Source organism: Suncus etruscus, chromosome 6 (genome assembly GCF_024139225.1).
Source record: "Suncus etruscus isolate mSunEtr1 chromosome 6, mSunEtr1.pri.cur, whole genome shotgun sequence".
Classification (NCBI taxonomy): domain Eukaryota; kingdom Metazoa; phylum Chordata; class Mammalia; order Eulipotyphla; family Soricidae; genus Suncus; species Suncus etruscus.
The window spans coordinates 107,358,456-107,375,517 of NC_064853.1; the positions used below are offsets into that span (position 1 = coordinate 107,358,456).

At 32.8% G+C, this 17,062-nt stretch overlaps 1 protein-coding gene across 1 annotated transcript in view; it reads left to right on the forward strand.

Annotated features, from left to right (window-relative positions):
* Positions 1 to 17,062, forward strand: part of ATP13A4 (ATPase 13A4) — a 143,831-nt gene that overhangs the window by 60,323 nt on the left and 66,446 nt on the right. Inside the window, exons 6-8 of the mRNA XM_049776029.1 lie at positions 2,427 to 2,496; positions 5,002 to 5,136; positions 14,790 to 14,859. Coding sequence (XP_049631986.1) covers positions 2,427 to 2,496; positions 5,002 to 5,136; positions 14,790 to 14,859 — 275 coding nt within the window. The remainder of the gene's footprint in view (positions 1 to 2,426; positions 2,497 to 5,001; positions 5,137 to 14,789; positions 14,860 to 17,062) is intronic.

The following is a 17,062-nucleotide window of genomic DNA, read 5'->3' on the forward strand; positions in this document are numbered from 1 at the left end:
TCTCTCTCTCTCTCTCTCTCTCTCTCTCTCTCTATTTCTCACTGTCTCTCTTTCCTTTTGTTCCTTTTAGGCACTGTTGTTTACAATGCTGTTACTGAAGGCATATCATGCATATCATTTTATAACCTATGAATTCCTAGTTTTTGTCTAGAATGGTCATTTCCAAATATCATTGGCATAGTGATCACCTTTGTGTTTTAACTGCAAATCCTACCCATTGTTTCTATTGTCTTTGGATATTCTCATACTATCATGGTTTTGTTTGCTTTTATACCCCTCAATGAGTATGATCATTCTGTTTGTCCCTCCTCTCAGATTCATTTCACTTCGCATGATACTCTCATGATTATCCATGCATAAAAAAATTTTATGACTTCATTTTCCTAGCAACTGCAGTAGTCATTGCATTGTGTAGATGTAAAAGAGGGTTTTTTTTTTTTAATCCACTAATCTGTTAGTGCCACAATGAATATAGGACTACAAAAGCCTTTTCTGCATTGTGTTTTGGGGCCTCTAGGGCATATTTCCAGGAGAGGTATTGCTGGGTGGAATGGAAGCTCAATTTATATATTTTTTCAAACTATTCATTTTGTTTTCCAAAAGGTTGAATCTAGTTGATATTCCCACTAGCAGTGAATGAGAGTACCTTTCTCTCCACATTTATGCCGGCACTGGTTGTTTTTGGTCTTCTTGATGCCCACCAATCTCTGTGTTGTGAGGTGATATTGTATTGTTGTTTTGATTTTTATCTCCCTGATGATTAATGAAGTGGAGCAATTTTTTATGTGCTTTGTGGCCATCTTACGTCTTCTTTGAAGAAGTTTCTGTTTATCTCTTCTTCCATTTTTTTTATGGGATTGGAGTTTTTCTTGTCAAACTCTTTTAATGCCTTATATATTTTAGATATATAAGATAAATATTGGATGAATAATTTCTCTTCCATCCCTTGGTCAGTCTTTGTATCCTGATCATCATTTCCTTTGCAGTACAGAAGATTCTTAATTTAATGCTGTCCCATTTGCTTATCTTTGCCTTCACTTGCTTGTTTGGTGATATTTCGTCCTTGAAGATACCTTTAACTTCTGTCATGGAGAGTTCTGACTATATTTTCCTCTATAAACCATATAGTTTCTGCTCTGATACCAAGGTCTTTAATCCATTTTGATTTGACCTCTGTGTATGGTATTAGAAAGAGGTCTGAGTTTTTGCATATAGCTGACCAAGCTTTGCTTGCTCCATCTCACATTTCTTGCTCCTTTAGCAAAACTAACTTATCATATACATGAGGATCTGCCTCAGGATTTAACACACTACACTTCAGGATGATTACAGTAATGAAGTTAAGCCATATGTGTTCATTGTTTATTTAGTGCTAGGGATTGAAGCCACTCACATACACAAGGCAAACATTCTACCACTAAGCTACATCCAAAGTTAAGTTAGTTTGGACTGTAGTAAAAAAAAAAAATCATAATAAAACAATGTAGTTAAATAATAATAGAAGAAATGTTATTCAAGACTGTAGCTTCCCAGTTTCAAGTCAGTTATGGGGCAGAAAAAAAAAATAAGGTATAGGAGGGGCACTAGTCAAATGTCAAGAGGCTATTACTGATTCACTATGTGACTCTGAGTATGCTTTTTCTTTATAAAGACTGTGTTGCCGGTCCTATTTCTATGACTTGCACATTCTATTCTTTTTTATTTTCAGTATGTTGACGAGATCTAGAATCTTGCAGTGTTAGCATCATCTGTTAGATACATAAAACCAAGCCACACCTCAGCTCTAATGAATAATCTTCATATTAACAAGGTCATCAAGATCACTTGGATATTTGAGAAGGATTTCTTCGATACATTCTACCAAGCTATTTAATTTGAAGTTTATGTGAAATATATACAGAAATTAATGATGTCTATTATCAATGGCAAAAGTAGGGATCATTGTTCTGCATATTATCATAATCAAATAAAATTGCCAAATTAACATATAAAGAGCGCTTTTTGAGATCTAATACCTCACATTAAAGCAAGTTTGTAGCTCTCCAGAACTGAATAGGCATAGGAATACAGGCACACTATTCTTTATCAGTAAAAATGATTCTTTTGTAATCCTTTATCTCACATTGAAGACACGAGTTTGGAAAGACAGAATTGAAAAGTGCCAACCATGAAATTACTTAAATGAGACAGTGACTAATATTAAATACCCAAATTAAAAACAAGGATAAACTCTAATAGATAATAAATCAAATTTGTAGTGTTGAGCCCTGAGAAACATTCCCTTCTTAGTTATTTGGGAAGGATGATTTTGCTATGTGACAAGAGAGACATTTATAATGCATTTGAGAAAAAGTATATGGAATTTTTTTTCATGGTTGAAATTTTTTTAGTCATAGTAATTGAGCAGTCTGTCATTTCTCATTTAGGAGGTTAATATGTGGACCTAATACTATTGATGTTGAAATCACACCAATTTGGAAACTACTCATCAAGGAGGTAATCAGTATTTTCTTTTCATGCTCTATAGAAAATAAAAGACAGGCTAGTCAAGTGATAAAAAAAAGTTACATGACAAGTAACTGCCATTTAAAATAATTTAAAAAGAATTTGAAGCATAATTTTTGTCATCATTTTTCTTAATTTTTCCCATCTTTTGCACTGAATCAGTTTAAGATAGGATGCTGGTGGATCTCCTTATACTTGAAGCATTCAATAAACCTCTTTCTTTCTTTCTTTCTTTCTTTCTTTTTTCTTTCTTTCTTTCTTTCTTTCTTTCTTTCTTCTTTCTTTCTTTCTTTCTTTCTTTCTTTCTTTCTTTCTTTCTTCTTTCTTTCTTCTTTCTTTCTTTCTTTCTTTCTTTTCTTTCTTTCTTTCTTTCTTTCTTTCTTTCTTTCTTTCTTTCTTTCTTTCTTTCTTTCTTTCTTCTTTCTTTCTTTCTTTCTTTCTTTCTTTCTTTCTTTCTTTCTTTCTTTCTTTCTTCTTCTATTTCTTTCCTTTCTTTCTTCTTTCTTCCTTTCTTTCTTTCGTTCTCTCGTTCTCTTTTTCATTTTCTTTCTTTCATTCTTTCTTTCTTCTTTCTTTCTTTCTTTCTTTCTTTCTTTCTTTCTTTCTGTCTGTCTTTCTTTCTTTATTCTTTGTTTCTTTCTTTCTTCTTTCTTCTTTCTTTCTTTCCTTTCTTCTCTCTCATTTAATTATTTTTTAATTTTTCCTTTTATCATATTATGCTTCTTAGCCTGTTTCAAATTTGTGAAATTAAAATGTAAAAGCTCCACCCTTTTCCTTTTGGGACATATATAAAATTTCCTGAGCATTAAAAATTACAGGTCATCATCTGTTTAATCTTTCCCAATCAGTGTGGGAACAAAGAGATTTTGTAATCATTATTAAGCTGATTTTCTCTTTTTTTTTTTGGCACTGGGCTTATTTTTCATTTTATAGTTTTATTACAACACTATAATCATATAGATACTCCCTGTTCAACTTCCCTCTTCACTACTGAATTTACCTTTACATCTGCCTCAGATGCCTTAAATTATAATTGCTACTTTGGTTGAGTGAAAGTGCAGTAACTTTGTACATAAAAACCAAAAAGCTAATGCAATTGTAGCCATGTCTTGCAAATAACCATGAAAAAAGAAAATGCCTTTAGTACTCCAGATACTTTCTGAATATTTTTTTTTTTCACAAACTTGCAGATACAAAACAAAAAAGAAAGCAAGTAAAATAACTTGATAAGAACAAGTTTCTATGTGCTTCCTCCCTAATCAGAGGCAAGGATTACTTTACCTGTTGGACTGAAATTATCCAGGGGGAGAAGGGTTTGATTGACTAAGGGCATACAATATTTTTAATTAATGCAGTATTAAACTGTTGCAGTTAATCTGTACTTTCTCCTATAGTGTTCGAGATGTTCAATTATAGTTTTACCATGTTCAGTTTATATTTTTCATTAATAAGAAAATATAGCCTTTAGCTCAACCACAACTCAAAGTACTTAAGGGTTTTAATATGGCAGATGCTGTTTTATAGAAAATAATAGATTGGGCCCGGAGAGATAGCACAGCGGTGTTTGCCTTGCAAGCAGCCAGTCCAGGACCAAAGGTGGTTGGTTCGAATCTCGGTGTCCCATATGGTCCCCCGTGCCTGCCAGGAGCTACTTCTGAGCAGACAGCTAGGAGTAACCCCTGAGCAACGCCGGTTGTGGCCCAAAAACCAAAAAAAAAAAAAAAAAAAGAAAGAAAAGAAAAGAAAATAATACATTACAAAATATTTTTACTTTCTTTCTGCCTTTTTTTTTTTTTTTGGCCACACCCGGTGACACTCAGGGATTACTCCTGTATGTGCTCAGAAATTGCTTCTGGCTTGGGGACCATCTAGGATACTGGGGATTAAACCCAGATCTGTCCTGGGTCAGCCATGTGCAAGGCAAATGCCTTCCTGCTGTGCTATCTCTCTGGCCTCACATTTTTAACTTTCTAAGTCCAAATTAATTCTTTACCTGTCTGGAGGCAGCATATGTAAACTGAAGTAAATGTAAACATCTTATATATATATATATATGTATATATATATATACCTGTTATGATTATTAGCATAATGATTTTATGAGATACTTCTTTGTAAGTCAAAGAATGAAGCAAAAATTATAAATTCTCTTTGACAAAAGTGCTTGAGCTCAAGTTCTGGTGACATTAACCCCTGTATTACCATGGGCAAGTATCTCAAGATCTAAGATCACTCTGATAAGATTCACTTCTTAATCTTTACTTATAAGATAGCTAATATCATAACTGTCAATTTTGGTAACTAAATTGTGGGAACTAAATTCAGGTAAATTTGCTAAGTGCAATGACATGGCAATTGCTGAATAAAAAAGAATAAGAATATTGTGTGCGATGATTTATACCATAGAGATGATTCTGAAAACAAACAAGTCAATGAATAGCTAAGTTTTAAGCCTAAATATCTCCCTTGTCTTCTTACCTTTATGTTTGCCAACAGGTTTTAAATCCATTTTACATATTTCAACTCTTCAGTGTCTGTTTGTGGTTTAGTGAAGACTATAAGGAATATGCTTTTGCCATCATACTCATGTCAGTCATTTCGATAGCTTTGACGGTATATGATCTCAGAGAGGTGAGTTTCCTATCAAGCCCATGATCTCAGAAAGGAGGCAATTAAGACTCTACCAAAATTTCATTAAAGAGGAGAATCAGGTAATGGTCATTGCCCCCTCTATAATAAGTGATTCCAAAATATTTTGCACAACAGCTGATGCTCATTCAACAAGTGTCAGTACTATTTCCCTACTCATATCCCAGCATTTTGAATATTTCTCTCCTCTCATTACCTTACTCAGACAGGCTAGTGAGAAGAATATGTAATATTTTTAGACTGAGAATAAGTGAAACAATTTTGCACATCATAATGGATTTTACATGGTAGAGGAGGGGTGGAAGATGGAGGTCTCTTTATTTCACATTAAGCCTTTGCCTTTTGTATTTATTTGGTTGGTACTAATTTTTCAAAGTCCATCTGAATTCTGTGCATTCTCATTGTCTACCATATGGAAAGTAATTGTTTCTGGGGAAGCAGCATATACAAAAGATCGGTTGATTACATTATAATATCATAAAGGCCAACTTCATTTGGGCAAGTTTGTTGTTCCCTTCTGGCTAATACGCATTTTTATTTTCTCAAGTTAATGGTTCAAAATAAATTTCTCTTCATTTTAAAATCATTAAAACTAAGTTTCTGAGATTCCCCGAAGCCCATACACTTCTCTTTCATTTCAGTAAATAATCTGAACCACTTTGTTTCACAAAGATATAAACCACAAGACAGAAATTTGCTTAATCCCTTACTTTCCAAATGACAAGTAAGTTATCTCTCCTTCTTTCAATTTGGCCTCTTATTTCAGAGAATGTGACCTTTGCCTTTGCTTGTAAAATCTCCCTCATCCACCTTCTGAGATAGCTTCTGATATCAGCCTATGATTTATTTTTCTCATTTCCTCAATATCTCATAGATGTTTAAACATACTCAACTTCTCCCAACTCAAAAAACTCCATCAGGGGACAAAGAGATAATACAACTGGTAGGGTATTTTCCTTGAATGAGAGACCAACCTGGGTTCAATCCATGGTATTACACATAATGGTCCACAGAGACTGTCAGGAGTTATTCCTGAGTGAAGAGCCAGGAGTAATCCCTGAGCACTGCCAGGTATAACCAAAAAATAAATTTCCCCAAAGATAAACAGATCAATAAAAAAACCAAACAAACAAAAAAACTCCACTAAGTGAAATAATTTTTACTCATTTTTTTTAAAGAAAACATTAACCCCTACATGTTTTTAAATGCATTTAGAATTTTATGGATAGTAGTTTTTTTTTTTTTTGGTTTTTGGGGCCACACCCGGTGACACTCCCAGCTATGCACTCAAAATTGCTTCTAGCTTGGGGGACCATATTGAACATCAGGGGAATAGAACTGTGGTTAGTCCTGAGTCAGCCACATGCAAGGCAAGAGCCCTACCGCTGCGCCACTGCTCTGGCCCCTAGTAATTATGTTTTATCTTTTTCAGTCTTTTACTTAATTTTAATATACTCTCCAGTATTTGCAGTGGAGTCTAGGGACACTCAGAGTGATCACCAGATTAGTGAGCCTAAAGTCTAACTTCTCAGGTACAGTATTGTGGTAGCCCTGAGGCTACATCAGAGATGCTAGGGAGAGATATGCTGTGATGCTAAATTCTATCTATTCCAAGATAAAACATGGAAATTTGTGCAGGTAAGGCACACACTCTCATTTTGAGCTATTCCCTGAACACTTTATTTTATGCTTAACTTTTAGTAATTGAGGAGCTATTGTCTTACAGAAGTGTACATACATTTTTTTTGTGTTGCTGACTTTCTTTTTTTTAAATTATCTTTATTTAAATACCGTGATTACAAATATAATTGTAGTTGTATGATTACAGTCATGTAAAGAACACCCCCCTTCACCAGTGCAGGATTCCCACCACCAATTTCCCAGATCTACCTACTCCCCACCCCACCCACACCTGTACTCGAGACAGGCTTTCTTTTTTCCTCATTCATTCACATTGCTATGATAGTTTTCCGTGTATTTATTTTTCTAACTGAACTTATCATTTTATGTGGTGAGCTTCATGTCATTAGCTGCACCTACATGGGAGGATGGGGGGAAGTAAGGGTTGGGACTGAGGCAGTAAAATATTAGAAATGAGCTTTGTAGGGTAGTATACTTTGATATTTTGTTTTTGTTTTGGGTCACACTGCTGCTCAAAACTTGTTCCTGGCTTTGTGCTCAAGAATCATTTCTACTTAGGAGTTTCCAGTGGAATCACTGAATAATATAATAATTTTACTTTTAATATTTTAGGGAAATCTTCAAAGTTTTCATAGAGGCTTTCCCCCACCAATTATAGATGAGTTTCTTTTGTCCCACCTCCCCACCAGTACTTATAGTTGTGACATGGACCAATTTTTCTCATTAAGGTGATGTCAATTTTTTTAAATTAATGTAATGTCAATTTTTTAAATTTCCTTGATAATTAGTAATGAAGAACACTTTGTGAGTCCTCTTTGGACAAGTGTCTCTTCAGTTTTTGTCCCATTTTGTGATAGATTGTTTTTCTGTTATCATATTTACTAGGATAATATTTTAATTAAGAATATTAGCCTATGTCAAATATTTTGTATGGAATATAAATATTTTGTTCCATTCATTAGAATATTATTTTCTTTTATGATTATTTCTTTCACATGCAGGCTTTTAGTTTGATGTAATTGCATTAATTTTTGCATAGTTGAATCACAGAAGACACCCTGAAGCCTATTTTATAAAGTATTTTTGTTCATTTATTGCTCTCCATTTTTTATGAATTTAGGCTTAATTTTTAATATATTTTTCTTTATTTAAACATCTTGATTACAAATATGATTGTGATTAGGTTTCAGTCATGTAAAGAACAACCCCCCCTTCACCAGTCAACATTCCCACCACCAATGTCCCAAATCTCCCTCCATCCAACCCCACCCCTACCTGTACTCTAGACAGGCTTTCCAGTTCTCTCATTCATTCACATGATTATGGTAGTTCTCAGTGTAGTTATTTCTATAACTGCACTCACCACTCTTTGTGGTGAGCTTCATGAAGTAAGCTGGAAGTTCCAGCCCTCCTCTCATTGTCTCAGAGGATTGTTGAAAAAATGACTTTTATTTTTCTTAAAACCCATAGATGAGGCATAAGCTCTAAATCTTGAATCTACTTTGAGTTAACTTTTGTGCATCGTGTGTGATAGAGGTTTAATTTTATTTTTCTTTATACATGTCTAACCAGTTTTATCTATAAAATTATTGAAGATAATTTTATTTCTACTATGCTTTTGGTTTCTAAGTTAGAAATTATCTGTTCATGAATCTGAAGATTTATTTCTGAGCTCTCAAATGTACTCCACTTCCTTTCATCCCAATAATACATTGAGTTGATTATATAGTTCATTGCTGGGGTCCTCAAACTTTTTAAACAGGGAGCCAGTTCACTGTCCCTCAGACCACTGGAGGGTCTGACTATAGTAAAAACAAAACTTATGAACGAATTCTTATGCACACTGCATATATCTTATTTTGCAATGAAGAAACAAAACAGATACAAATACAATATGTGGCCCGTGGGCCATAGTTTGAGGACCACTGTTAGAGTATAGTTTAAAGTCAGGAAATGTAATGCCTCTCATATTCTTTTTTTATTCTAATGATTTTTTTTGGCTTTTTTGTAGTTTTATGATTCCATATAAATTTTAAGAGGTCTTTTTTTTTTTGTCTTTGAAGAATGACATGGGGGATGTCATTTTGGTGGGGGATCTCATTAAATTAGTATAATGCTTTGGGAGTATATAATCCTTTTAAGAATTCTTCTTCTTGCATAATTCTTCCAATCCATAAAAACAAAATATTTTCTCATTTTGTATGTCTTTTTTTTTTTTTACATAGCAACTTGGACTTCGATGTATAAGTTTTTTACCTGCCTTGTTAAATTGACTCTTAGGTACTTATATTTTTGATGCAAATATATATAAAATTTAAAAATATTTTTCTCTTCTGTTAATTTTTTTGTGCAGAAATTTAACCATTTTTTGTAACTCATCACTACACTGCATTGGCTCATTATTTTCAGTATTCTACTTATTTTTTTAAAGGGCATTCTATGTATATTATCATATACAATAGTGATAGTTTCACTTCTTTTCCAGTTTGAATCTCTCTTCCATTTCTTTGCTTAATTTGTATGTCTAAAATTTCAAATACTATGTTGAAAAATACCTTATCAAGGGAGGATAAATAGTTAATTCTTATTCTCATCCAGTTTCATGGTTGCTATAAGTGAGCATCACATCCTGACTGGGATGCTGGGATACAAGCTAGTGCATATGAGCTATTTCTGGGCATCAAACTGCTTCCACATACTTGCAAGACAGGCCCTTTACCACTAAGGCATCTGGAGGCCCTGAACATTCTTAGAAAAAAAAAAACATTCAGTATTTTGTTGAGTATAATGTTAGCAGTGAGTTTATTGTATATAACTTTTATTTTATTTTTTGTTGCCAGCTACACATGGTGGTGCTCACAGGTTACTTCTGGCTCTGTGTTCAGAAATTACTCCTGGCAGGTTCATGGAATCATATGGGAGGCTAGAGTTCAAAGCTGGCTTGGTTGGCTGCATGCAAAGCAATTGCTCTACCCTCTGTGCTAACACTTTGGCCTACCGTTAGCTAGCTCTTACCCTGTTAAAATAAGCTCCTTTGATTTCTATGTCAGTGAGAGTTTTATCATAAAAAGCATTTTAACTTTTGTCAGAGGCTTTCTTGGCATCTGGTGATAAAATCACGTGTGTGTGTGTGTGTGTGTGTGTGTGTGTGTGTGTGTGTGTGTGTGTGTGTGTTAAAGGGAGGTGAGGTACACCCTGTGGTGCTCTGGCTCTGAGCTCAGGGATCAATTCTAGCTGGTTCAAGGGACCTATGTGGTATCAGGGATTGAACCTGTGCTATTTGAGAAACCAAGATCAAATGATTTTAATATTTACCTTTGATTATGTAGCATATATTAATTGGTTTCAATATGTTGAACCATTGTCACATCCCCAGATTCAGTTCCACTTGGTCATCATATATTAACCTTATGATGCATTGAACTTGGTTCACTGATATTTTGTTGAGGGTATTTGCCTCTATATTTATCAGAGATATTGGTTTGTAATTGTCTTTTTGTGTGTGTGATGCCTGTTTAGAAGAATTTCTTTTATCTCAATTTTTTGGAGGGAAATTGAGTAGTATATATAAAAGATCATCTTAAAAAGGCTTAGTAGAACTTACTTATAAACTCCCCTGGACTTTTATTTAGGGGAGACTTTTGATCACCTCGATTTCTTTGCTTTAATTGATCTATTCAGATTTTTAAATTTCTTCTGCTTCAACCTCAGGAAGTTGTATGATTCTGAAAATTGTGCCCTTTTATGTTTTCCTATTTATTGAAATAGAATTGCTCATAGTTGTCTTTAATGATTTTTTGTATTTCTGTAATATCTGTTCTATTCTCTCTCCTCTAATTTCTTATTTTATTTATTAGAATTATTTTCTTCATGAGTCTAGCTTGAGATCCATGAGTTGTATTTAATTTTTCAAATAACTAGTTCTTCATACTACTAATCTTTTGTATTGTCTCCCTGATTTCTAATTTATTTTTTTCTGCTCATATTTTTATTATTTTTCTTTCTTTCACTGTATTTAGAGCTCAGTTGCTGTACTTTTTCAATTCACTTTATATGTGAAGTTAAATAGTTTGAGTTGTCTTCTTTCCTGATGTAAGATGCATTGCTGCGAACTTCCCTTTGGTACTGCTGTGTGTGTGTGTGTGTGTGTGTGTGTGTTCCATATGTTCTAACAGCCAAAGTTTTTGTTTTTATTTGTATTGGAGAATTATTTTATTTTTTCTTTAATTTACCCCTTGACACTGTACTTATCATTGGGTATTTTCAGTCTCCAAATGTCTAAAGTCCAAATTTAAAAAATAATCTTTTTTTCACTTTTGTTTTGTTTGTTTTGTTTTGGGGCCAAATCTGGACATCCTTAGGGTTAATTAATTCCTGGTTCTGTGCTCAGGGGAACATATGGGGACTGGGATGAAAGAGCACGTAGGTAAAACCTGCTATACTATTGCTCAAGTCCTTCAACTTTCTTTTTTATAATATTTTTCTAACTTGAAAGTATCCGACCTGAAAAGATACTTGATGTGGTATCAACCTTCATGATTTTATTGACACTTGTTTTGTGCAGCAAGCAGTCTATATGTGTTTTCAGGGGTTTGTAGGTGCAGAGTTCTTTAATGTTTATTTAGCCCAGCTTTTTCAACTTCTCATTAAAGGCTGTTGTTTTCTTATTGATTTTTTCCTTCTGGTTAATCTATCCTTTGGTGACAGTGATGTGTTAAGTTTCCTACTACTATTGTGTTGCTGTCAATGTATCTCTCGAGCTTGTTAGTGATTCCTTTATATATTTTTTTTATCTTCATTTGGTGTATATATATTAATAAATGTCAAGTCTTTTGGAATATATACTAAGAAATAAAATTTCTATGTCATATGGAAATTCAGTTCCTAGTTTTTTAAGAAGTGCACACAATGTTTTTCACGATGGCTGGTCTAATTAGCATTTCCATCACAAGTGAATGAATATCTCCCTTTCCCCACGTCCAACATTGGTTGTTTCTATTTTTCATTTCATTTCACAATACCCATTTGTGTGAGAAATTTTGTTATTTTTTTAATTGCATTTCCCTGAGATAAATGATGTGGGGCCTTTTGGCCATCTGTATGTCTTCTCAAAGGAAGTTTCTAGACATCTCTTTTCTCCATTTTTATCAGACAAGTAGTGAAAAGATATGTTCTTCCTGTCTGTGGATGTCTTTTTATACTGGTCATTATTTATCTTGGTATAGAGAAGCTTCTAAGCTTGATGTAGTTCAGCTTTGTTTATCTTTGCTTTCCTTTGGCTGGCCAACAGTTTTGAGTACTTTGGTGAAAGTTTTCAATGTCATGAAAACTATGCTTCAATATCATGAAGTGGTATGCCTGTTTTTATCACTTATAACTTATGGATTCAGGTCTGATATTGAGGGATTCAATCCATTTTATTTGACAATCCAATACTTTTAAAATAAAAAAAATCTTGTTAAATTAATGGTTTTGTTTAAATGAATATATGAACATAATAAAAGTTTATACAGAAATAGTAGAAATTAAAAGTGAATATCCCTTCAACTTGATCCCATTATGCCTTATAGATCTTCTTTTAATGAGCTTAAAATGGAACCAAATAATCTATATGTTGGAAATACAAAACAATACACATTAATTTTACATAAGTGGAAATATATTCTGTATATACTGTCCTGTGTTTACAGTTTTTATCTAATCATAATATCTTTAGATGTGCCAAAAAACTAAAAACAGGGGCTGGAATGATAGCACAGTCATAGGGCATTTGCCTTACATGTGGCTGACCCAGGATGGGCCTGGGTTTGATCCCCGGCATTCCATATGGTCCCTGAAGCCAGGAGTGATTTCTGAGCATAGAGCCAGGAGTAACCCCTGAATGTCACTGGGTGTGGTCCAAAAACCAAAATAAATAAATAAACCCCCCACAACCTACAAATAGTCTTATATGGCTGAATATTTAGGTTGCTTTCAGCCTTTTGCTATTAAAGCAATTTTGCATTGAGAATTTTGCACAGTTTGCTTTCTCACACATATAAACATGTGTTTATATATAAATTATAAATGTATAGAAATTTTATTGCATTAGTTGTGTATCTAGCATATACACAGGTATGTAGACTTATTTATTTATGAGGATGCAAAATGTATATATTTTAAATTATTCATCATAACATAGGTATATTATTTTGGTAGATATTATCAAGCAACACCTTGACTGCAATACCAGTTTATACTTTTTAAACAATAATTGTTTTCTTTATCACTTTTTATATAAACGGGAATAGTGTTCCATAACTATAATGCCAATTTTTATTTTATGAGTTGAGCATTTGCTCAAGTTTGAAGCTATTTGTATTTTTTATACTGTGAATTATATTATAAATTATCTTTCATTTGTTTTTATTGTGTGGTTCGTCTGTTACTGATTTTATATATTGATTTTTGATCTGGGGGCACACCTGGCTGCTTAGAGCTTGTGCTAAGAGAGCACAATTAGTAGGGCTTTGGGGTGAATAGATGGGGTGCTAGGAAATTAACCTGATTGGCAGCGTCCCATATGGTCCCCCTAGCCAGGAGCAATTTCTGAGAGCATAGCTAGGAGTAACCCCTGAGTATCACTGGGTGTGGCCCAAAAATAAAAAAAATCTAGACAAATCAACAAATACAAATCAAGATAGTTTTATTCCTATTTAAAAAGAACATACTTACATTCTTTTAAACTTATTTGACTAATAGTAATAATAATATCCCAGAGTCTTTTTGTATGAATATAGTTATTTTTACACTATTTTATTTTAATTCTTCATTATTTTTATAATTGCATTATAAATTGTAGATACTAGTAATTTAAAAATAGATATAGGGCCCGGAGAGACAGTGGCGTTTGCCTTGCAAGTAGCCGATCCAGGACCAAAGGTGGTTGGTTCGAATCCTGGTGTCCCATATGGTCCCCCGTGCCTGCCAGGAGTTATTTCTGAGCAGACAGCCAGAAGTAACCCCTGAGCACTGCCGGGTGTGGCCCAAAAACAAAAAAAAAATAGATATACATTTAAGTTCAAATGCTCTTTTTCATTTCCAGATTCATAGAGACAATGTATATATTTCTATATCAGCTTTTTAATAAAATTGTACAGGTTTCAATTTGTTATATATTTTTCCAAATCACCTTGTTTTTCCTTATTACTGGTTTTGATGATACATTTGTGAAAATGATTATTTCACTAAATGCATTTTCCTCTGTAGGTTGAGAATTGTTTTGTATTAAGAACCATAGCTCTTTGGCTGGTCATTCTATACCTATCACATGAAGTAATTTTTGGCATGTAATTTTTGGCATGTAATGTTTGGTAAACGTTGAGTGAATGAATAAAGTAATAAAATAATGAGGTGATGGTAGACATACTTTGTCCTTATATTATTCTAATACAAATTGTTAGGAAAAATTATTCAAGTAAATAATTTGAAGCTATGAGAATTAGGGAATGCTTCAAATGACAAAATCAGTATCTGGTTTACTCAGTGACTGGAAGTTCAAACCTAACTCTTCTGAAATTAAGGTAGGTGACATAGGATTCAATAATTATTCAATAAATATAAAATCAGGTAAATTTTATTACATTTAAATTTTGTTCACTATTGAGTTATCCAAGATATCCCACATTCTTCATAAATTAGAAAAAGAATTACTATGAGAAAAGAGCAGGACCTCCAACTCCTTATGATTTTATAAATTAGCTATTTGATGTTGAAGTAATGCTTAGTTTTTGAAGTTTTTTAGGTATATGATGAATGTTTTTATTGTAGCCCTAAAGTACTGAATCCAAATTTATGACTATACAAAAATATTTTAAGAGGATAAAACATGCTGGGAATTTTCTTTCTGTTTAAAGCACAAACTGTCTTTTCAGTTGACTAGCTCTTTATTGAAAAATATCTGAGCTCTAGCCTCAAGTGGAAATTTTCCCCTCTATTTTTCTCTTCTTTTTCAGCAATCTGTGAGGCTCCACCGTCTAGTTGAGTCACACAACTGTATTACCATTTCAATATGTGAGAGGAAAGGTAAGTTCTATTAGTTGACTATTTAAACCACTTTATTGTCTTTGTATTTTTTTTTATTCAATACAAGATGAGATTATAACATTATTGGGCTTCATTTGAAAAATTAGCAAGTATTTTTCTCTTAGTCACTATGCCTCTCTCCTTCACATATCCTTTTCTCTTTTTCTTTCTGGTAGCCATTAACTTAAATCCCATCATGATAGATCTGGTGTATTTTACTTAATGGGATAAGCAACTTGTGATCTTTTTACCTTTTAAAGAGACAGCTTCATTTAGGTAAATTTTATTTACAGTAACCAGACTATATTTAAAGTATGGAAACTGGATCATAATTGCTAAAATATGATAAAAACCACAGTAATTAACACCCCCAAACTCGATTTGTTCTCCTTCTGTCCTCACCCTACTATATTTACTAATACCTTTAAGCAATCATTTTGCAAGTTCAAAATTTTGTATGCATGTATTTTTGTCTCATAATATATATTTGATTAATTTTAAGATAAAGTATATGATTGAAAAATACATCTATTTTGTTAAATATATCACTAGATTGTTCTTTTTATTCTTGAAATAATTTAGGAGTAATATTTTTCTTTTGAATCATTCTACATCACATATGAATTAATATATTTCACCTCATATATGAGTTGTCTTGATCCAAGTAAAAATTTCAAGCTCCTAATAAATATAAATATAATGTATATATAACGTTTTACAAATATAAAGTTGATGGGTTTTTTTTTTTTGTATGGAGGGCACAACTGGCTGTGCTTAGGGGTTACTCCTGACTCTGGACTCAGAAATTACTCTTGTAAGTCTGGAGGGACCATATGGGATGCTGAGGATTGAATTCGAGTTAGCTGTGAGCAAGGCAAATGCCCTCCCTGCTGTGCTATCACTCCAGCCTTAAAGTTGATGTCATTTAAAATAATGGAAAGAAGATACTCATATATATGTCTCATAAGAAGAACAAAATTTAGGCAGAACACATGTCATGCATGCAGAAAACCTGAGTTCAATCTCTGAGTTCAATGTGGCACCACATGTACCACAGTACTACTGAGAGCAACCACTGAGCCTGGACTAGCTCCTAAGTAACACCAGTTATGCCTCCCCCAAAATCAAACAGATATATTATCTTGCCAAAAATCAAAGTCATATTTACCTGTCCAACTATAGATTCTCTTACTAAAAACCAAAGTCATATTTACCTGTCCAATTTACAAGAAGTACAAGAAATAGAAAAAGTTGTTAAATAATTATAAGAATATATAATCAATATAAAAGTAGCTACTTTTATAAACAAGCTACTTCTTTTCTCACAAAAATGTGCAAAAAGTTAGAATATGATTTAAAAATATATGTTTCATATAAATGTCTGTGGTTCAGCTAAGGAAATTTGAAAATTTTATAATTGAAGATTTTAAGTAAAAACTTTAGTTAAAACTTAAGTTAAAACTTAGAATGATAAAGGAATTGAAAAATTAATGTATTTTAGAAATATACTAAAATATTTTAAATTAAATGATAATTTTGGAATAATTCCAAAGTAATTCAAAGAGAAGGAGGTGGTCAAACAGTTGAAGACAAGATTCAATGAGTTAATGATCATTGGTCTTGAATGAAACATATGGTTCCATTATCATATCTTGTCCATTGTTTCACTTGTATATGCAAAATGTTCTATTTAAGATAGCAAAATCACCAAAACATTTTTTGGAGGTGAAGATTCACTTATAGCCAAAGTGAGGACCATATATATCCATCAACTGAAACAATCAAAGACAAACAAAAAAAAACCATACAAAATATATGAATGAAACTATGATTTCTAGATACTTAACAGAGGAACAAAATATCCAGGGGAACAAATGAAAGTATTCTGTAATAACCCAGCCTACTGACTTTTAGAAAGTTGATAAGCTGTAAAGAAGGTTTGAATGAATGAGAGAAAAGCACATATATACTTTGAATAAATAAGCCAAATACATATTGCCAAATGTATTTTCATAGAAAATGTATTCGTCTTTTTTTTTTTTTGCATCATAAATGTGTGGGAGACCTGTTTCCTCCAGCCTTGCCAATAAAGCCTGTTGAAAACATATTTTTCTAATTAGATAGATGAGCAGTATTGTTACACATATATTTATCTCAGATGGATTTTAGATTTATCAATGTCTCTTAAATAGATTATAACTTA